This window comes from Prosopis cineraria, unplaced genomic scaffold, assembly GCF_029017545.1.
Source record: "Prosopis cineraria cultivar Desert tree isolate PC_DT_omini unplaced genomic scaffold, ASM2901754v1 PC4, whole genome shotgun sequence".
Taxonomy (NCBI): domain Eukaryota; kingdom Viridiplantae; phylum Streptophyta; class Magnoliopsida; order Fabales; family Fabaceae; genus Prosopis; species Prosopis cineraria.
In genome coordinates this window covers 37,187,909-37,210,877 of record NW_026555335.1, presented here as the reverse complement: position 1 = coordinate 37,210,877, position 22,969 = coordinate 37,187,909, and the positions used below count along the sequence as shown (strand labels likewise).

Below are 22,969 nucleotides of genomic sequence, written 5' to 3'. Positions count from 1 at the left end.
TAACGACAAGAACTTCAAATGCTAGTAGGAATGAGTCTTCACCATTCTTGACATGAATGGTGTAGCTACTACTCTTGCTCAATTCGAGCCTCCTGCTAATGCTAACCAAGCCCAAAGAGTTGCATAAACTCATGCAAACAAAGTATACCAACACACTATCATTAGCACTTTATCTAATGATTTATTTGATGTCTACTATATCTATAAGGAAGCTTGTAAGATATAGGAGTCCTTGGTAATAAAGTACATTGCTGAAAATGCTGGTAAATAAAAGTTCACTATGGGAAACTACTATAAATGGGAGATGATCAAGAACAAGGATGTGAATGAGTAAATCAATGAATATCACAAGCTATTTAAGGAGCTTCGTGCTAAAAACATTAACCTCCCAGATGAGTTTATTGCTGGAATTCTAATTGAGAAGCTTCCAAAATTGTGGAATGATTACAAACAATAGCTGAAACATAAATAGAAGCAGTTGTCCTTAACTGACCTAATCACCCATATCATCATCGAAGACACCAATCATAAGGCAATATGTGTAGCTCGAACTAGAGAGATGACATCCAAAGCTAATCTGGTAGAGACAAAGCCTCACAATAAGAGATATAACCCTAAAACCAAAGACAAAAGGAATAAAAAAATCTGATTATAAACCCAATGCTTTTAACCCTTCTTTCAAGAAAAAGGAAGATTGTTTTATCTATGGAAATCTAGCACACTATACAGCACAGTGTAAGAAGAGAGCAAACTGTGATAAGCATTAGAAGCCAAATGTAAATTTGGTACAACAAGATGATGACAGTGATGATAACTTCATTGTTGCAATAGTGTCACAAGCTTTATTGATTTCTGACGTGAAGAAATGGGTGGTAGACTCTAAGGCTACCAGGCACATTTGTGCTAACCAGGAGATACTTACCTCCTATAATCTTGTAAAGGAAGGGGAAGATTGTGTTTACCTTGCTAATTCCTGAACTGCCAAAGTTTAAGGAAAAGAAAAGGTGGTCTTAAAGCTCACATCAGGAAAGACTCTAGCTCTGAACGATGTTCTGTATGTACCTGAAGTTATAGAAAATTTAGTTTCAATTGCTCTATTAGAGAAAGTAGGGGTTAAAGTGTCATTTGACTATGACAATATTGTAATGACAAAGAATAATGTATTTGTGAGGAAAGGGTATTATAATCAGGGGCTATTTGTTTGAATGTTAATGAAATGAATAAGACTACATCTTCTGAGTATATGTCTGTCTATGTGATTAATTCCTTTAATTTATGGCATGCTAGACTAGGTCATGCTAATAAAGGTTATATAAATAGGATGCAACAACTTGGACTACTTTCTAAAATTAAAAACAATGTTTTTGAAAAATGTGAAATATGTGCAGAAACTAAACAAAGTAAAAAACCTTATTTTTCTAGTCAAAGAGAATTTGAATTACTATCTTTAATTCACACTAATTTAGGTGATTTAAAAAAAAACCATGACTAGAGGTGGTAAAAAATATTATATAACTTTTATTAATGATTTTTCAAGATATACTAAGGTATACTTGTTAATAAATAAAGATGAGGCTTTTGAAAAATTTCTTTTATATAAAGCAGAAGTTAAGAATCAATTAAACAAAAAGATTAAAAGGGTTAGATCTGATAGAGGTGGAGAATATGTTTTGTTAAATGATTTTTGTGAAAAGGAAGGTATTATTCATGAGAAAACACCTCCTTATTCTCCCGAGTCTAATGGTGTTGCAGAAAGAAAAAATAGAGTATTAAAAAAAATAATAAATGCTTTGCTTGTGAGTTCTTCTGCACCTGATAACTTGTGGGGTGAAGCTATTTTGTCTACATATTCTTTACAAAATAGGATACCTTATAAGAAAATAAAGAAAATATCTTATGAGTTATGGAAAAGGTTTACTCCAAATTTAAAATATTTGAAAGTATAGGGGTGTCTTGCAAAAGTTTTATTGCCTGATCCTAAAAAGAGAATAATTGGTTCTAAAACTTCTGATTGTATGTTTATTGGGTATGATAAACAAAATGCAGCTTATCACTTTTTAGTTTTGAAAAGTGATGTTTTAAATCAAAACATAATTATAGAAACTAAGGATGCTGAATTTTTTGAACATAATTCTGAGAATTCAAAGTTTGAACAAAATTCAAATGATAATTTGATTTTAAGAAGAAGTAAAAGGCGAAGAAAATAAATAAGTTTTGGAGATGATTTTTACACTTATTTAGTGCAAAATGAACCATTAAATTTTTATGACGCTGTTTTTTCTCCTGATGCTAAATTTTAAAAAGAAGCAATTGAAATTAAAATTGATTCTCTAAGAAAAAATAAAACTAGGGTTTTAGCAGATTTGCCCAAGGAGCTAAGGCTATTGGGTGTAAATGAATTTTTTTAAAAAAAATATTTTTTAGATGATTCAATTGATAAATATAAAAGCAAGGTTTATGGCCAAGGGTTTTACTGAAAAGAAAAATATTGATTATTTTGACACATTTTCTCTTATGACTATAATTTCTTTTATAAGAGTTCTTATTACTTTGGCTTCAATTTACAAGCTTTTTGTTCACCAAATGAATGTTAAAATTGCATTATTAAATGGTAATTTGGAAGAAAAAATTTACATTGTACAGCCTGAAGGATGTGTGATTCCTAAATAAGAAAATAAAGTTTGTAAACTTGCCAAGTCTTTGTATGGCTTAAAACAAGCACCTAAGCAATGGCATGAGAAACTTGATTAATTTTTGACAATTGGGATTTTCTACTATTGAAGTAGAAAGACGTGTTTATACAAAGCTTGTATATAATAATTGTGTGATTGTATGCTTATATATAGGCCTGTGCAAGATGCCCATATGCCCGTAATGCCTGACCCGACTCGAGTGAAATATGCCCGACCTGAGCCCTAAACAATATGCCCAGCACTAATTGGGCATGGTCGGGCTGAGCTCGAAATTTAGGTTGGGCAGGGTTTAGGGCTAGGGTATCCAACCAATTAACCCTGCTCGACCCGAGGTATATATATATTTTTTAATAAAAATATTAATGTATGATGTAATTTGTTAGATTGGTGAGGGCATGAATGGAAATGAAAATATTGTAACCCTAACTTCTTTAAGTCTCAATTCTCTTACTCGGTCACTCCCATTTTTGATCTAAATCTGATACAGATAGTGCTCGCCTACTCAGTGCTCACAGCCTCACACACCCTGCCGCATACTTGCACAGCCACTCAACTCAGCCACACTGCCACACACCTCTCGGTCTCCTCTTTACTCTCTGTCTCTCTCTCTCGATTGCATCTCTAACGTCACTCTCTGTTTTGCTTTCTCGATCGCATTCCGGTGTCGCTCTTTGTCCCTCTCTCTCTCGATCACATCTTCAGCATCGCTCTTTGTTCCTTGATCTTTTCAAGCTTCCTCCATCTGGCATTGGCAATTTCAGAGTTTAGAGCTTCTTCTATCTTAGGTTAGCAGCTTTAGAGTTCAGAATCATTCGTCCCATCATGCTTGAGTTCATCAACTCGTCTCCTCGAGGCTTAGGTAAATGGTCTCTTCTCTTTATACCTGTTCTTCTCTTTCACTCTCTCTGTTCGAAGCTCTTCTCTTTCACTCTCTCTGTTCGAAGCTCTTCTCTTTCACTCTCTCTATTCAAAGCTCAAGTATCATTGTTGTTGGATTGTTTCTTTTCTTTGTGAGATTTTTGTTTTTGTTTTGTTTTGGTTAAATTGAAGACGATTTTAATTTTTCTGTTGGTTTTTTAATGGTTCATCGATATGCTGGCCTAGTCTTGTGCTAGTTCTATTTTAGTTTAATGAAATTATTTGTTAGGCCACGAAATGGAAGAACAAAATTCTGCTTCTACTCCTTCTCTGCATGTAGCATACGACAGTCCTGGTTCTACTCCCACGGGTCCTAATGCTAACCTTAATCCATTCACACCTATGACTATACCCTCTTCCCAAGATGAAAGTGGGACTAATCCTGATCCGATTGCACCTCTTCCAATGCCTTCTTCTTCATTACCTCCTATCAGTACCACTGTAAAAGCCCCTCAGGAAGCAGACTGTAAGGGTTAAAAGAGAAAAGAACCTGAAAAGAGGACACCAAAATCATCACAAGTTTGGAAATTTTTTCTTAGATTGCCATTAGAAGAGACAAATAGGGAGTATAGAGTAGCTTGCAAATATTGCCACACCACATATGCCTATGACCCAATTAAGCATGAGACAAATTCCTTGAAAAGGCACACACCTAAATGTCCTAAGAACCCACACAAAGCCACAACAGACAATAAGCAATCAATGCTGAATTATGTGTCATAAGGAGGGGCAAGTTTGCAAGGACAAGGAATAGGCTTGATGCCTCATATTTATAATGAGAAGAGATGTCAAAGAGCACTTGTTGAATTTATAATTATAGATGAGCAGCCTTTTAGGATTGTTGAGAAGGAAGGATTTAGAAAATTGATGCATGAATTAGAACCCAAATTTCCAATTCCTACAAGAACAACTGTGACAAGGGATTGTTGGCAGTTATTTCTTAGAGAAATGAAGCTGTTAAAGAAGGCTCTAAAGAAGTGTGCTCATCATGTTTGTATCACTACTAACTGCTAGACATCCAATCAAAACTTCAACTACATGTGTGTGACTGCACATTTTATTAACCCTGAGTGGAAACTTCATAAGAGAATTCTGAATTTTTGTATGATTGAAAATCACAGAGGTGAAACAATAGGGAAGACAATTGAAAAGTGTTTGTTAGATTGGGGGATTGACAAGGTATTCACAATAATCATGGATAATGCAATAGCTAATGACACAACTTTAGCATACTTAAAGAGGAGGATTAAGGCTTGGAAGGGGTTAGTATGTGATGGCAAGTACTTACAATTGAGGTACTATGCTCATGTGCTGAATTTGGTGGTGAATGAAGGCTTGAAAGAGTTAAAAGAGAGCTTTGATTCCATTAGAAATGCTGTGAGGTATGTTCGTTCCTCTCCTTCTAGGTTTCTTAAATTTAAAAGTTGGGCTGATGGAGAGAAATTGGACACTAAAAGCCTTGTATGCTTAGATGTTTCTACATGATGGAATTCTACTCATTTGATGCTTGAATCTGCTTTGAAGTTTGAAAAAGTGTTTGAAAGAATTCATGATGAAGATGATGAATATCGTGCTCACTTTAAAATTAATGAGGAGGATGAGCGTATCTCTAAGCATGACCCAACCGGTCGTTTGTGTAGACGTGAGTATCCTAAGGAAAGGGATTGGAGTAGAGCCCGTATCTTCTTCAAGTTTTTGAAGGTTTTTTATGATATCACATTGATGTTTTCTTCCACATTGAATATGACATCTAACACATGCTTCCATCAAATTGCACGTGTGCAGAATTTGTTGCAAAAAAATATATTGAATGCTGATCCTCTCCTTGGGGACATGAGCCTTAGCATGTAAACAAAATATGAGAAGTATTCAGGTCAAACTGATAATATGAATCCTTTATTGATGATTGCTGTAATTTTAGACCCTTGATACAAATTGGCTTATGTGAATCATGTTTTTGAGCAGCTTTACATTGATTCAGATGCATGTGCAGCTATGAAAATGAGGGTGAAAGATTGCTTATATCATTTGTATAATGAGTATTCAGCTGGAGTAAGTCTTGGAATCAAGTATCCCCTATTCATCTATATCATTAGGGGTGATTTCATTAGAGGATGACTCTTTAGATGATGATAATGACCTTGGTGTTCTATGGCTGGAGTCATAAAAGTAAAAGACTTCCAATGATGATCAAACAGAGTTGAACAAATATCTTAAAGCTAATCTTGAGATCGTTTCTGGTTCTGGTGCAGCGTTTGATATCTTGTCATGGTGGAAGGCAAATGCATCTACATATAAAATTATTTCTCTTATAGCCAGAGATGTGTTGGCTATTCCAGTGTCAACAGTCGCATCTGAATCTGCTTTTAGCACCGGAGGGTAAATAGTTAATCAATATAGGAGTTCACTATCTCCTCGAATGACTGAAGCACTAATTTGTGCTCAAAACTAGCTCCTACTTGGAACATCTCTCACGGAACTTACTAATAAGTTGCATGAATTTGACAACTTTAAAGAGACAGATCATGTTGTTCAATCTAGTAATATTTTTAATTTAATTTGATTTTTTTTCTATATTTTTTTGTGCTATGAATATTGATTTTAGCTATTGTACAGTGTTGGACATATTTTTAATTTGATTTCTTTTTCCTTTAGAAGTAACTACTGTCATTGAAGGAGGACAATATGATACTATGACTGTGGATGATTGAAAGAGGGACAAAGATTGTTGCTTGAATGCTCAATATGGTAGTTTTGTTAAATTAATTTATTTTTTTTGTTATAAATTGTCATGTAATTTAATTCTTCTTATTATTTTATTTCATGTTCTTGATGTGATGGTTCAGCAGTTCAGCTTCAACCTTAGGAGGAATGGCCAAATGGACATTGGCAACTTAATTTGTCTAGTTTATGTTGGATTTTTTTTAAAATTAATTTTATGTTTAAACTTTGAATTATCAAACCATTTGACTTGTGGCTTTTGAAAACTTATTGTGGTGATGGTTGATGCCTTGATGGGTTGATGGTTGATGTTTATGGAAGATAGATCTATGGCCTCTTAAAAGGCTATTTTTATTTATGGATGACTAGACCATATTTGAATTATTAAAGAAATCCCTTTGTTTTGTGATGAATTTTATCATATTATGCTTATCTTTTATTTTTCACTTCCTTTATTGTTGTTGGTGGTAGAATATCATTTTATATTGTCTAGTGTCTACTAGGTGTGTAGTATATTGTTTTAGACTTTTTCATGTTGAATTTTTGGGCAAGGCTAGAGACCCTGTCTGATGAGCCTGATCCCTGCTCGATCTTGCCCGCCTAGCCCTTCCAAAGTCGGGCATTTTTTAGATAGGGTCAGGCTTCGGGCTTGGTTTGCTTGCCCAAAAACATTTAAGGCAGGGCATCGGGTTAAGGGGCTGCCCTACCTGACCCTGCCCATGTACAGCCTTACTTATATGTGGATGACATAATAATCTTTGGTTCTAGTATGTGTGTTGTTAATAAAACAAAAATTTTTCTTTTTTTAAATTTTGATATGAAAGATATGGGTGAAGCCAAGGTAATTTTAGATGTAAAAATCATAAGAAATGAAAATGAAATTTTGCTTTTCCAAGAACATTATGTTGAGAAAAATCTCAAAAAGTTTAGACATCTAGAAAATGCTCATTTGAGTACTCCTTATGATTCGAGTGTGTAATTAAAAAAGCACAAGGATGACCCAATTGCTCAATTTAAGTATGCACAAATTATTGAGAGTCTATTACATTTGATGAATTTTACAAGGCCTGATATAGCTTATGCTGTAAGCAAATTGAGCAGATATACCCATTATCCAGGCAATAAACACTGAGAGGCTTTAGAGTCTTGAGATATTTGAGAGGTACCATAAATTATGGTATATTGTATAGTGGATTTCCCATTATATTAGAAGGATATAGTAATGCTAACTGAATCTCGAATTCAAAAGAGACAAAATCCACTAGTGTTTATATATTCACTCTTGGTGGTGGTGCAATAAACTGAAAGTCTGCAAGATAGACAATCAACGCAAAATCTTCAAGGGATTCTAAATTTATCGCCATGGAGCTGGCTAGAACTGAGGTTGAGTGGTTGAAAAACTTTTTAGCGAGTATTCCAATAGGTGAAAAGCCCACACCATCAATGTCTTTACATTGTGATAGCCAGTCTGCAATAGCAACAGCTAAAAATAAGACATTTAATGACAAAAGTAGACATATTTGATTGAAACATAATATTATAAGGTAGCTGCTCAAAGATGGGGTCATCTCAATCGATTATGTAAGATCAGAGTTAAATTTGGCAGATCCATTAACTAAGCCCCTGAAGAAGAAATTTATTATTGAAACATCGAGGGGAATAAGACTAAAACTTGTTTGAAATTAATGATGATGGCAACCTAACCTTTATGATTGGAGATCCCATGAAGAAGGTTCAATGGGTAAGAACAAGTTATTTATTAGTTCTACTAGCACTAAATTTTTGTCCCTTCTTATGGCTTGAGAAAGTGCTAGAATGCATTGAACGGAGGTTGAGCGAAAACTCTTAATATTTTCATAGTCCTTATGGATAGTGTATTCATTGCAAATACACTTAATGAAAACACCTATACAAATGTGGAGTAAAGCCACTTCTATGAGATCGTGGCAAAATCTCTAGAGCATTTGTTAAAACTAGGCACGCGCATGGCCAATAACATGCAAAACCATTGTTAACAATAGAAACTATAGGGGTATAATCCAATTAATAAGACCTCTAATACACACTCAAGATCTATTGGTTCAATAACAAAGTTACATCGACTTTTCTGTGTGCTAAGTTTTATTAATCTAGGTTTGGTTCAAGTTGATAGACACCAAATTCAATGTGATTACCCTCCATGTGAATAACTCAGATGAAAGTAGATCTTTTTGACACATATGGGGGATTGTCGTGTGTGTTCAAAAGTCCCACATTGCCTAAATGAAGAATTCTCCTAGTGTATAAATGCTAAGGAATAAAGTGGCTTAGTAAAATGGACTTGGAGAAGAAGTGGGCTCATGTGCACGAAACAAGCCAATTCAGGGCAATCGTTGTTGAAATCAATCGATTCGCCCTCCTGCACGTGAGTTTAAAAGGCATTGAGTTTCTTTTACCGAATTATTTTTACAAAAATAAATAAATAATTATTTATTTACATGAGCTTACCGAAAAATCTCATTTTTTGACTGTCTGAAGTTTGAAATCAAACCATGAATGTTTTTTTAGCCATTAACCAGACTCTGAAACGGATGATTAAATTCATAAACATTCATGTAACCCCCTAATATTTTCAGACAAGAGCTTAAAAGAGCTTAAATGTGTTTTACGTCTGTGTAACTAGTGCTTAATGGGGTCTAATTCAAAATCATGAGCCCAATGTCTACCTTCGACTTATATATAGCCATGGGTGCAGACAGGATCAATGCCAGCCTCTTAAGCTTTCAAGGTATTCTTCTCCTCCTCCGACTTCTCTTCTTCGTCTAAGTTTTTCTATTAGTGCTGCTGTTCTGTACCCTTGCATTGTGCAAGAAATACTTGTTTAATCTCGTGAAACTGTCGGTCCGTCATCCCGGTGTGTCGAAATAATTCTTAAGGACAATGTTCTTCGAACATGACTCAAATAGCTCACTGTTTACGTCCATACAACCAACAGGAGGAGAGAGCAAGACAAGGGGTAAATAGGAGTAACAATTGCCAAAAAGCAAAAAATGATGGAGCCTACCATGCATGAAGAGACTACCGTTAATTTGAAATTAACAATAAGAATGAGATTAGCCCAAATTTAATAATTCTACATTTAATATATATTAGATATAAGTTCAAAATTCAAATAACTCAAACTAGGAAGTTTATTGTCTATTGCTATTCAACCCATTATTAAATTATAATATTTATTAAATAAACTAGATAAAATTAATTTAATCAATTTTATTTTTGCATTACTAATAATTAGTAAATACAAATAGACAATTATAATAACCATAATTTTAATTATTCTAGGTTTAATATGTATCAGTTACTAAGTTCAAAATTCAAATAACTCAAACTTAGTTTATTGTCTATATTGCTATCCATTATTAAATTATAATATTTATTAAATAAACTTGATAAAATTAATTTAATCAATTTTATTTTTGCACTACTAATAATTAGTAAATACAAATAGACAATTATAATAACCATAATTATAATTTAATAGTAAATACAAAATATATATATTAAAATGTACTTAATAATCAAGCATACCATCAGTAAAAAAACATAGCATTGGCAAAACCATAAAATTATTCCAAATGGATGAGAGTTTCACAAACTAACGCCAAAGGATTCAAGGCTGATTGGTCATGCCTTCAAGAAGCCCTGTACGAGGACCTAGCAAAATACACATTCTAAGAAACACGTTGAAACGAAGATTAAACCAAAGCTATGCTAGAGGTAGTATTCCCTAACAACTAGACACAGAAGAAGACGACAATCAGACACAACATTCATCAAGACACGGCTTCAATTTACAACCATCATGGTTCATCATCAAAGCCAAATATCAGTACTTAGTAGCATGTGATGACTCTCATGGACTGACGTGAGAAGTAGACCTGCACAACACATTCTTCTCATCTGCTGAAAACTAAGCATTCAAATTCGGACCCTTTTGGCATCACTTTCAGGGACGCTTGCGTCTCCCCTCCCTGAACTACCAGGCAGTCCAGAAACCTGTTTAATCATACAATACAAGTCAGCAGCAATCTCATCTGATTTAGAAACTTCTCGTGATACATATAGTCATATTAAGGATCACATTTTCCTGAACTAAGCAAAAAATCTATATTATCAACAACACATTCTTTCTTGCCCCTGAACTACAATGTATTTGAATACCAACACAAGAACTCACATTTTCATCTGGAACAACTGCATATCTCTCCGCTGGTGAGACCCAAGTTCTCCCTGCCCAACCACCATAATGCAGATTCATTTGAAAACGGTGTGAAATGGAAAAGGCCAAAATTAATGACTATAATAAGGGATGCGAATAATGACGCACCAGACAATGGATCAGCCTTTGAGGATGATTCTATGTGCTGCCCACAAGACCCATCAACACTCAGGAGCTCAATAATCTTAGGTCCATTCCTACAAATTACAAAGATGACATTCATAACTCAGGACTAACGATGAGACACAGCCATTACCTGAGTCTAGGACTAGGCTCCAGTTTCAAAATTGATGAGACTCTAATCTCTAATCCTTTAAGGGCGAAACATACAACGAATCATAGTTCTACCATGTCAAAATTTCTGACAGACATTAACTAAAAGCTAGAATTTTATGAAGAAGAAAATGCCAAGATGGCAGCCACACAAGGTCAAGCTCGGATCATAAGGAGTTCATGGCCCTTGATAATTCTCAACAGATTAAGTTAGCAATAAGCATCAAGGAAATTCTTCCCAATTGATTTGAAAATCTAACCATTCAAGCGCTCCAACAAAATTATTCAGGTGCACATGCAATTACCGGTCAATAGTTTCGCCATGTCCAAGCTGTCCATTTGTGCCCCTTCCCCAAGAATATACATTTTGTCTATCAGTAACAGCAATAGTGTGTCTCCATCCGCATGAGACCTGAACTACTTTCTACCAGGACAAACAAAAAATGAGAGGAAGAGAGAGAGAGAGAGAGAGAGAGAATATGACAAATACATCAAGGTTTTCTTAGCCCTTGTCCTATTATTTTGGCTCAAGAAGGTACCTGGTCAAGGGGAAATTCCACAGGTACGGGAGAGCAATGATCAACATTGTCACCAACTCCAACCTGTCCGAACTGCATTTAGAGAAACATAAAAGGTCAAACACGTGTAGAAATGAAATGCATGCGTCATGAAATATAAGGAATATAAGACTGGGAACTACTTTCTTTTTCTTACTAGGAGACGAGTATCACATATATTGTGCCATCTATTCCTTAACAAGTTGCCAATTATTAAACTAGCAAGTATCTCTAGTTACTACAATACAAGATATAACGAAATAGGAGAAGAATAAAAAGTTTTCATCAACCTTATTCCAACCCCAGCCATATAGATGTCCGCCAGATGCTATTGCCATACTGTGCCTCCAACCACCTGATATCTAGAAGAAATAAGGAAAAATTCAGAGATAGAAAACGAACATCCATAATCACAATGTCTAGCACCAAAAACATTGCTCTTACAACTGCAGAAGATTCTATTTGAGCAATTTAAAAAAAAAACTAGAGGAACATAATCGGAATTTATGTGACACAACACAATGAAGCTGTTATTTACTTGATGAGAATTAGGCAATTAGCTACAGTCTACTCCATTCCGAAAAAAAAGGTGCCTCTAATTGGGACTCAGGGAAGAGAGGACCAATTAAAGAGGAGTGAAGAGAACTGGCATCTTCTGAACCACTTAAATTTATTTCCATGAAGTTAGAAAATAAAAGGCTAATACATCCAAGATATGATTAAGAGGAAACCTGAGAAATAAATTTATCGTTCAAGGTCTGAAGCTTGTGAGGCACAAGGTGGTCCTCAAAATCCCCATGTCCTAGCTGGCCGTATTTGCTCCACCCATATGTGTAAATTCCTCCAGAAGAAGAAACAGATATTGTATGCCGCCAGCCACAAGCAACCATGACCATCTTGTCACCATGTAACTTCCAAACAAACAGACAAGCAATGGGCAATTAGGGACAAAAATAAATACAGTATAGAGCAATATTTTCCATCTATATAATAAATACTTTCAAAGTCAACCTACAAAACACTGGCAAGCACACCCCTGAAATGCTTCATTTTCTGTTTTACATTACGAGTAAAACTTTCTCAGGAATCAAGCATTGGATAAAGTCATCTACCACTCAAACTATGACCAAGGTCATCATACTCTAATCTGGAAAGATGAGATACTACCAATTTGAGGACATACATGAACAGAAGAAACTTTTTCAGGAAACATGCGATCAGATCTGTCTCCCAATCCCAAGTTTCCATATCGTCCCCAACCCCATCCAAACAGTTCCCCATGCTCAGTGACAGCTACACTATGTTCAGCACCTGCAGCTACCATTTTGATAGGTACACCCTACAACAATGTACTATTTCACATTAGTGTGTATAAATATATGATTTCCTGCTGAAAAATGATATAGACGATGTAGATATTAAGATGTTTCATTTTTTTTTTTTTTTGTTGAGGCAGTTTTATCGTTCTTGTTGCTTTCCTTGTTATCAGCACTACTTGCAAAACGGGAAATTACCACTGATGCTTTTACTGGAAGGTAGTTTGATAAGCTAGTCATAATCACAATGATTCAACTCCACCATTTTTTAATGCAAAAAATTCAATCACAAGGTTTCTACCTTATAGAGAAAGAACAAAATAGGGTTGGAGGACGGGGAAGATGCTAACATCCAAACTGCTGTTGACCGCAAAAAGGTGTTGAATATATGCTTCTTTTTATTCACAAATAAGCGCAAGAAACAAAATGATACATGCTAAATCTCTTACACCATGGTATCCCTTTCCTGCCTATTGTTTTTCTGAGGATAGAAAAGCCCATGTGAGTCAATACAGATGTGAGTCGGCTGAGTAAAACACCATTTACTAAATGATCATATGGTTTACAGGGATGACAACTTCACCGTCTGTAGTTCTATATTGCACCTTTATCATCTAAAAGTATAGATCAGGCACCAATTTCTCTCGTTATACAACATGAGGAATGCCAACCGACTAGAAGATTATTACTAACACCTAAGGGACTACTCAATAGGTTCTAGTAGTATTAAAAAGTAATTAAATGTGACTATTAAACCATTGAAACAACTCCCTGTTAAAAATGAAGTCACTAAAAACTATTATTCACCAATTAAGTTGTTGAAAGGCATAAACATTGATTAAAATAAAGAGGTAGTCCTTTAAGTTAAATTTAGAAAGAGGTGGACATGAAGCAATTTGATGGATCAAGGCTATGGCGAATGCAACTTAACATTGTAAATTGATGCTCATTAATGTATGAATGTAAAGTCTGAACTGAAATGTATGAATGTATGAATGTATTTGTGGCACAAGAGAGTATGAATGTATGAATGCAACTTAACACTGAATGTATGAATGTATTTTACTATTCACGCCCTAGGAAAATAACACTAAAAGCAGTACCTGAAATGTCTGAACTTTTTGTGGCACAAGAGAGTCCTCAGAGGTGCCAAGTCCAAGTTGGCCATTCTGATTCCGCCCCCAACTTCAATTGGCAGAGTAAAGTCAAGAAACACTCCAAATAGGCAAATAATTGTAAAATACTACAGCAGTTGTGGCAACAGAAGGAATCATTTGTCTTCAATAATCAAGAAATTTGGTTGATATGCTCTCAAATCAAAATTGCAGAAAAAATGGAAAGAAAGTCTATCCTACAGAGATAAAGAAAACAAATATTCCACATAGGGTATTGCTTCACAGCTTCTACTCATAAATAGTTCCTTAAGAAATTCTATTCAAGAGATAGAAGACAAGTACAGAATAAAAATACAAGAATTGCTGGAAATAGGTACAAACACCAAATATAAGCAGAACCAGGAGAACTTTGTCTGATTCTTCCTCCTCAAATTTTAGTCAATTTTTTTTTTACCAGCAATTTTTAGTGAAAATTTTCACTCAAATGAGGTGAAAAACATTAGACGATGAAATAAAAAACGTGAACCATAACATTCAACACATATTGCAAAGCAACTTGCTAGGATGGAATTGTCAGCTTCAATCAATACACTCAATCATACAACTCAAACTTTATTGACCAAATAAAAATAATTTGAAATTGGAAAAAAGGTTAGAATCAAAAACGAAGAGTGGCCAAATTTTGAACAAGAACTGCTCACCTCTGCACCTCGCCTTCCATGGTAACTGCCAAACAATGGCTGTCCCCACAAGCAATTTGCTTTATCCTTAGACCCTGCAACGCTATAATTGGCAGGGGAGTGAATAAGTCACTAGAGTTACCGTGACCCAACCTTCCAAAGTCACCCCTGAAAATTTAGAAAAAGAGCAGAAGCTGCTTATGATTGTTCATAAAAACCTAACAGTACTGATGTCACCCAACTGAAAGATAAATTATGGAAGAAAGGAGTCCCCCTTGATGAGAACAAAAATGTTTCAGGAGTTACAAGTGATAAAAGACAACAACAAACATAATAAGCCCGCAAACTTATTATGACTTTTCATACAATATAGCAGAATGTGCCCAATTTTTCAGCGCCACAAATCAAACTTGACTTTTGCCTATCATATGCAGGAATTATTTTATGCATAGCGATCAGAGAGACCTAAAAACATAGCAAAGATTTTCCGTTCTTAAGTTAACCAACAATATCATTTTTCAGCCCTTGTGTTGAGAAATCTCCCTCCGATGTTTCATTTTAAGACGCTATCCTCTTCCAAAATATGAACTTTCCATAGTTATGCCTAGATAGATTTTACTGACAATTTTATATATTTTATTGATTATTGATTAGGGCGCAAGTATCATAAAGGAGCTAGAGTTTCCATAAACAGTGCATGGGCAAACTTGTTTGATTCCATTTTAAGCACAATTGATGACAACACACGGTAGCCAAGGGTAAAAAGACATGCATTTATAGGGAAGGTAAATTTTCTGTTATGGGAAGGTTATCGGTTAGAAAATTTAGTTAAAAGATAGAGAGCAGACCATCCCCAACTAAATACTTGCATGCGGGACTCTGAATATGCAATCGTGTGGTCAGCTCCACAAGTAACAGATACTATTTCTTGGCCATCCAGTGAACTCAGGTGCGTAGGAAAAAGTCGATCCTCGGCATCACCATGTCCCAGTTGCCCATCCTCTCCCCGTCCCCAAGAGCAAACAACATTTCCAGCTGTGAAGGATAGGCATTGAGCAAGCCGTAAGTTTAACAAAGACAGAAGCGAAGAAAATTATAAATCACTACTATGCAAGGATTCCAGTTCTTGATGTAAATAAAAAGGGTAGAATGACGAAGGTTGCAGATGTGCATTTTGTGGTCCATATATATCCACAACCAATTTTTCAAAACATTTTCGGAGCAAATGCAGTTTTTGGCTCTTGCTGCTGCTCAACAAGAAGCCAAAGCACAAACTTGAAATCTTGCCTGTAACTGATCTACCTCAATTGATTGGTTATAAAACAGACAGGTGTAAATCAAGTGGGCTATCTTAATTCTTATCTAAACAGCAAGGTATTCCCAAGAGTGACAGCATTGAACTCCTCGTTAAGCCACTGTCCAGAAGTTCAGGTCAATGCCAATGGGCCAAAACACAGTCCAGGGGTCATGTCAAGATAACCTCCGATTCCACAAATTTCCAAAACGATCTACCCCAAACAAAAGTACGACAAAATTGTTTATCTAAAAAGTAGAAATAAGTGGGAAGTCGGCGCTTACAGAGAAGGGCAACGGAATGGCTAGCGCCAGCGGATATGAAAAGCACGGGACGAGGAGGAGCAGAGGCATCACTCATGACTTCCTCTTGGACCATCATGTTGAGAAAGTGAAGAAGGCGAGGAGTAAGGAAGAGAGAGAGGAAGGAGAAGAAGAGGCATAGAATTTACGGGTGGTATCGGGAGAAGACTGAGAATGAAGATATTAATAGGTGGCCAGATATGCGTACTAGTGATATGGATGGGACGTTGTAAAAGAGATCGTTCAGAAGAGCAATAAAACCTGTTAACAGAAGAGAAGGGTAGGCTTAGAGTAAGAGACAAGTCGAGGGAGGAGAGAGAGACTGGGTGGTGAGGCAGGTAATGAATAAACGACTGCATTGAATGCAGAGGGGCCCATCGGGTCGGACATTTGAGTCCAGCCGGCGAATCGGATGTGCTTCGGCGATGATGGTTTAATTTCGGTGCACTCCGTCAATTCCCAAAATGTCATCTTGTCATCTTCTCTCCGCCACACACTCCTCCGTAGGCCTTGCAATCTACCGCCTTTTTTTCTTTTTTTGCCTTTCTTTTTAATCTCTCACTCTCTCAGTATGATTTTCGTCACCACCACTTCCTGTTTCAACGGCTTTGATAGTTATACTTTGACACGTGGGTAACACTTAGCTCCAAAATTCGTAGTTATAAGATTTTTTTTTTTTTTTAGCTAAACTTATTCAGAAGGGAACAAGTTATGGTTAAAGGTTGTTTTCGTTTCCTGCGCAAGGATGACACGCAGAAATCGAGGAAAAAAAAAAAAGGTTGTTTTCGTTTCTCATCTGGTCGCTCACTCAATGGCATCTTAAACATTGAAGTTTTTTTTTTTTTAATTACAAGATCACGTAAAACTGTACAATAAATTAAAATCTAATTATATTTAAAATTATAAGATTTCTATAATCTGCAATGGTACATTAAAAATTATAATATTAAATGTTTCGTGTGGAGGCCGATAAGCTAAAAGATTAGTACATATGTTTACCTCTATGAACATAGTCAAAAGTGACTATCCAATTTCTCATAATAAGATCTCTGATTTTTCTGATAGTGTCAAAATAAGAATGTCTCTCAGAGTAAGTATAATTAATGAGTGACAATCCTCCATCAAATCAGAGTGGATATTGACTCTTGACTCTTGCTAATTTCACATTCCAGCAAAGGTTTCATCTCTCAAGAATTTCCATAAATTCTGCTGTTGTGCTAGGTTGATATTCAAAGTATTTGAAAAATCCTTTAATCTAATTTCTCTTATCATCCCTGATGATGCCTTTACAGGCTGCAGCACCATTAGTGTTAACAGAACTGTCGATCAAAACATTAAAGTTTTAAATGTTATTCCTTCATCCTAAATTATAAAATATTTTTAAATAAAATTTTACATATAAATATACCTCATTAAATACACTTAACAGCCTTATTTTTTTAAAATGAAAATATAAATTTTAAAAAATACCCATCATTTAATACATTGAAAGAGAAGAGATAAAAATTAATTATATAGAGAAAAAAGGTAATATTAAAATTGATGTATTTAATGAAACCTTAATCTACGTGAAGTATCTGATATTTTGAAATGAAGAAATTTTTTTCAAAAGTGCCCTATAATTTGAGACAGAGAGAATATAATTTTTCCTCTAAAATTTTTAAAATAGTTCATTCATTAAAAAAAGTTAAGTTAATTAACTAAAAAATTCAAAATAAGTACTCCCTGAATCTCAAATTATAGGACACTTTTAAACAAAATTTTACATATCAATAAAACTCATTAAATACACTTTATTACCTTATTTTTTTTAAAAAAATATAAACTTTAAAAAATATCCTTCATTCAATACTCCATTGATGACAAAATATTGAAGAGAAATAATATATGAGAAGAGTAATATTAAAAAAGTATCATTAATAAAACCTTATTTTTATCAGTGTCTTATATTTTGAGACGCTAAATCTTCCCTAAAAATCTCTTATAATTTAGACTGGAGGAAGTATCTTATAAAAAAATTAATATCAATTAAGTTTCTAAAATATTGTGTGGCTAAGAAATAACATCTATGCTATGTTATTTATATGTAATTTAAAAGATTCAATTGATACTAATTTTTTATAGAGTACTAATGTGTAATTTTATTGATTATTTTTTGTAAATTTTAAAATTACTTCCTACAATTTTAAAGTTAAATAATGGTTAAAATTAATTTTTTTCAACAACTAAATACTGAGTGCACCATTTTGAAAAATTGAACAGAGAAGTTATATTAAATTAAAATTTAAAATAACAAGTGCTCTTAAAAGAATGGCTGAATGGTAAAAATATACTTTAACCCATTTGTGATTGATAAGTAAAAATTTACTTTCAAGAAAAAATCATAAATATCATTTTTTGGATACATTTTTTTATTTTTTAGAAAAGATTTTTTGTGTGCCAATCTATTCTACTTTTCCAAATTATTTCTTTTTTAAGTTATCTTTTATTAATTGATGTGGACATGAAAAATATTCAATTCATCCCAATTTATAAAGTATTTTTGGCAAAATTACACTCACCAATGCAGGTTTTTTAAAGGAAGAATTTTATTAAAGATTCTTGAATGTGACATAATTTCAACCAAAACTCAAAAAATTTTAAAATTTCATTGCAAACTAGGGAGACTAAAATAAATCTTTTTAAGTTAAATAATCAAAATATCCTTCAATTATAATTAACATTGCCAAAATAATAAATCAAATTACAATCTTTACAAATAATAGTATTAGAATAACAAGTTAAATTATGGCTTTTATAAATAACATAACTAAAATAACAAGTCAGTTATGATTTTTATGAGTAAAATTGATAAAATGACAAGTCAGGTTATAATTTTTACAAGTGATATTGTTATAATAACAAGTCAAGCAATGATTTTTGTAAATAACATAATTGAAATAACAAGTTAAGTTATGATTTTTACAAGTATATTATAGGGATAAAAAACAATATGGTGCTTTTATTCTAGTAAAACCTATAATTTTAGATTTTATTATAATAATTTTACTTATAAAAACTATAACTAATTTATTATTTCAATAATGCTGATTATTATTAAAGACGTTTTGGTCCTCTAATTAAGAGAATATATTTCATTTCAGCCACTCAGGCTTGGAATAAAATTTTAAAATTTTTTTAATCTCAATTAAAATTATGTCATAGTCAAGAACTTTTAATGAAATTCTCCATTTGTTAAATATGTGGTTTATAGTCTAATTTTTTTTATCAACTTTCAAAATTTCTTCACTAATAAGGGAGGAAAAAAATTAATATACATTAATATTTTTCATTGAAATAATTATCATTAATAAAACTTTTTTTTCAAATATCTTATACTTTAGTACATAAAATCATATCTAAAAATATATGCATGACACAATGTCCATGCATATCTAATTGATTAGTAGGTTTAATAAAATGTATAAGTGATGCAAACAATAAACAACACGATGTACATGAATGTGCAATACAATGTTCATATATTATCAATTAAATGTTCGTGTATGGAGACACATGAATATTATATTGAGAACTCATGAATATTATATTGTGCATCCATGAACAATATATTGTGCATGCTCTACATAACTTTATTTTAATTAACATATAGATCAATTGGACATGCATGAATATTGTATTAAAAACTCATGAACACTGTGTTATGCATCTATTGACATTACTATTGTATATGCTCTATGTAATGTATATTTTAACCTATAAATTGATTGGACATGCATGGATATTGTGTTATGCATCTATGAATATTGTGTTACATATAATGTGAATTTTCAAATCACATAAGGGCAATATTGTACCTTTACTCTAAAGAAAAATTGCAACAAAGAGCTTTAAGCCTGCAACGCAATATCAAAATGTATTAGGTCTAAAATAAATTTTTTATTTTTTAAGGCCTGTAGTGCAATTCTCCATAACTTTTCTTCTAATATGCAAAATGTGATTGAAAGATGTCTTGCATTTAGACGGGAGTAGCATCAATTTAACCTTTACAAAAAGGATTTAAAGAATTAATTATAAATAATAATTGTAACAAATGTAATTACAAGTGCCTAAAACCTTTTTTTTTTTTTTTGTGAATCAATGGTCTAAAACCTTTACATGGGCTCCAGTTATATGCAAATAAGAGTCATGTGATGATTTGATTAGTATCTATAACTTATTTTACTACCAATTTTTTAAAACCTGATCGTTATTAAATTAAATTTTTAAAACTTAATATTTATTCTCTTTTTATATGTAAAACTAGTATGTGTGAATATAAAAAATAAGTTGCATGATTTATGGTTAATAAGCAACATATATAATTTATTAAAATCTTTATATTATGTGTGTGTGTGAGGGTTGTTCATCATAGCAATAAATACCTTAATGTTTTATTGATGCGATGAGATATAATTTTTAAATAATAAACTTACTATTCAACGTCAAAATAATGATAAATTTTTATTTTTATTTTATATTATTCATCTATTAATATAAAAAAATTGAAAACAAGGTGTTTCATTAAACTAGTACTGCCAAATAATATATGGATCACATAGTTTTTAAGTAAAATGGTTCGAAATTGAAACTCATCATGATAAATACCCAAACTCAATTTATGTAAAAGTAATTATAATATTTAATAAATGAGTACTGTTTAAAAAAGTTAGAAACTAAATTATTGTTTATACTTTAAATATTAACATGACTTTTATTGTCGTAAAAATTATATATATATTTTTTATTGTCCACAAGCATTATTTCATTAAAAGTAATCCTATTTAAAACACAATTAAACACTACTTATGAGCGCATCTTTCAAAAGTAGGCAGCTCATCTTGTTTCTATCAATTTTGAAAAGAAAAAGAAAGTAAAATAACATGCTATAACTTTGACAATGTTATTAAAAAATCTTTATTTTATATTTTTAAAATTATCATTATTTAACGTATACTTTATAATATCATATTTCTTATATTTTATCTATAAACCAAAATCGATTTACAAGATGGGAATGTAAATTAAAACGACTATTGAATGGAATCAAACCTCTCTTGCGGAGATGCTGTCATTTTTAATGTTTAATTTATTATATTTTGAAGTTTATGCTGAGTGTTTACAAAAAAATCAACTCACATACACAAATATAATTTATTCTACTCTCTAAATACATTTTCCATTTTTATGCCATATATTTGTTTCTTTTTTTTTTTGCAATAATTTTCTTTTTATAAAATGGAGAATGAAAAATAAGGACCTTGTAAAAATATTAATATTATTGTTTGGGCTGAATATGAAACGTCGCTCAAATAGGTCACGAGGTTAATTGGGTTGAGTAATCAAAGCGTCAGACTCAATATAAATAAAAGAGGCCGACCCTGAAACTCAATAAAGTCCACAACAAGTAAACATGTCAAAATCCCATCAGTTTCAAATATCAAACCATTGGCACGAAGACATGATCCTAAGTAATGCTGAAATCTTCGCCCAAGTAGTTCGGTGAAATGGGCTAGTTATCAAAATGGAGAGACCGTGCCATAAGTTTCGTGAGATTCCTGATTTTTCACTAGAACGTGCTAAGTTCCAAAGGAAAGGCTTCTGCTATTCGACACTATAAATAAAAAGAAGAAAAATAGAGAAGGCTAGTAAACACTCAATCAAAACTCGCATATTTTATATTCATTAGCCCTTTCCAATTCTTAGTTTTAGTCTATAATTTTTTACACTTCAATAAAATTATACACTTGTTTTACCAAAGCCTTATATCTTTTTATATTTGAATGAACTGTGGTAAGAAAACTCAGGACCCTTTTCATTATCTATTGAGACTCAGCATCTCTGGCATACTTAGTAGGACTCGTGTGAAAGAAATGCCTAAGACACGTAAGGATCAATATGTTGTTAGAAAGAATAGACATGAGTCTTATGACTCAGAGAATATGGCTGCACATGCAGAACGTGAAGTATGAGCTAACGAGAGGCAAAGAGCTCTATTGCAAACTCTAAAGGAAAGGAACATCTTTGCTATGCTGTCTAGATCATTGCAAGAGTAAGCTCCGATTGGCTCACACCTTTAGAGAATAGATGGACTCGGAGGGCAATCTCCCAAAGGACCATTTGACCCAAAGATCAATAATGAGGACTGCTATAACATCCCTCAAAAAATAAATGGTAAGTTTAATTCAATAGTAGGCTCATTCGGCCACAAGGGCCAGAGCCATTGGGGCCTGCACTAAAGGGGCCGGAGCCATAAGGGCCGAAGTCATCAGGGCCAGCACCATTAGGGCTGAAGCCATTGGGGCCAACACCAGAGAGGCCAGAGTCACAAGGGCAGAAGTCATCGAGGCCAGCACTAAAAGGGCTGGAGCCACAACGGCCAAAGTCATTGAAGCCAACACCATTGGAGTCGAAGCCATTAGGGCCAACACCAGAGGGATCGAAGTCATAAGGGTCGAAGTCATAGGGGCGACAACCAAAGGGCCAACATCACAGGGGCCGCAACCACAGGGGCTATAGCCATAAGGGCTAGCACCGCAGGGGCCAAAGTTAGAAAGGCAAGTTTTGCAAGGGTCCTTTCCATGAGAGCTCTCTCCTAAAGGGCTCCCTCCATAAGGGCCTCACAACAACTATATTTTATAGAATCAGTCCTTAAAGTTTAAAAACTCGAAGGGCTAATTCCAAAACCAATTCTTGAGGTCCTAAACCTTGAGAAACTTGATCCTAAGCTGGATCACATGGTCCTTAATCCTCAATCACAAGGGTGTCCTTCAAGAAAAGTACTAGATCAACCATTAATTAGA

The 22,969-nt window shown here is 33.6% G+C and overlaps 1 protein-coding gene across 1 annotated transcript; it reads right to left on the bottom strand.

Moving 5' to 3' along the window:
• Positions 1-9,901: 9,901 nt before the first annotated feature.
• Positions 9,902-16,556, bottom strand: LOC129308146 (ultraviolet-B receptor UVR8-like). Its single transcript, XM_054949179.1, has 12 exons — positions 16,110-16,556; positions 15,380-15,566; positions 14,553-14,699; positions 13,840-13,921; positions 12,604-12,759; positions 12,152-12,331; positions 11,711-11,782; positions 11,403-11,474; positions 11,169-11,287; positions 10,699-10,787; positions 10,549-10,601; positions 9,902-10,367 (listed from the first exon to the last, which is right to left on the bottom strand). The coding sequence occupies exons 1-12, from the start codon at positions 16,204-16,206 to the stop codon at positions 10,290-10,292; spliced, it is 1,332 nt and encodes a 443-aa protein (XP_054805154.1). The 5' UTR covers positions 16,207-16,556; the 3' UTR covers positions 9,902-10,289.
• Positions 16,557-22,969: the final 6,413 nt, after the last annotated feature.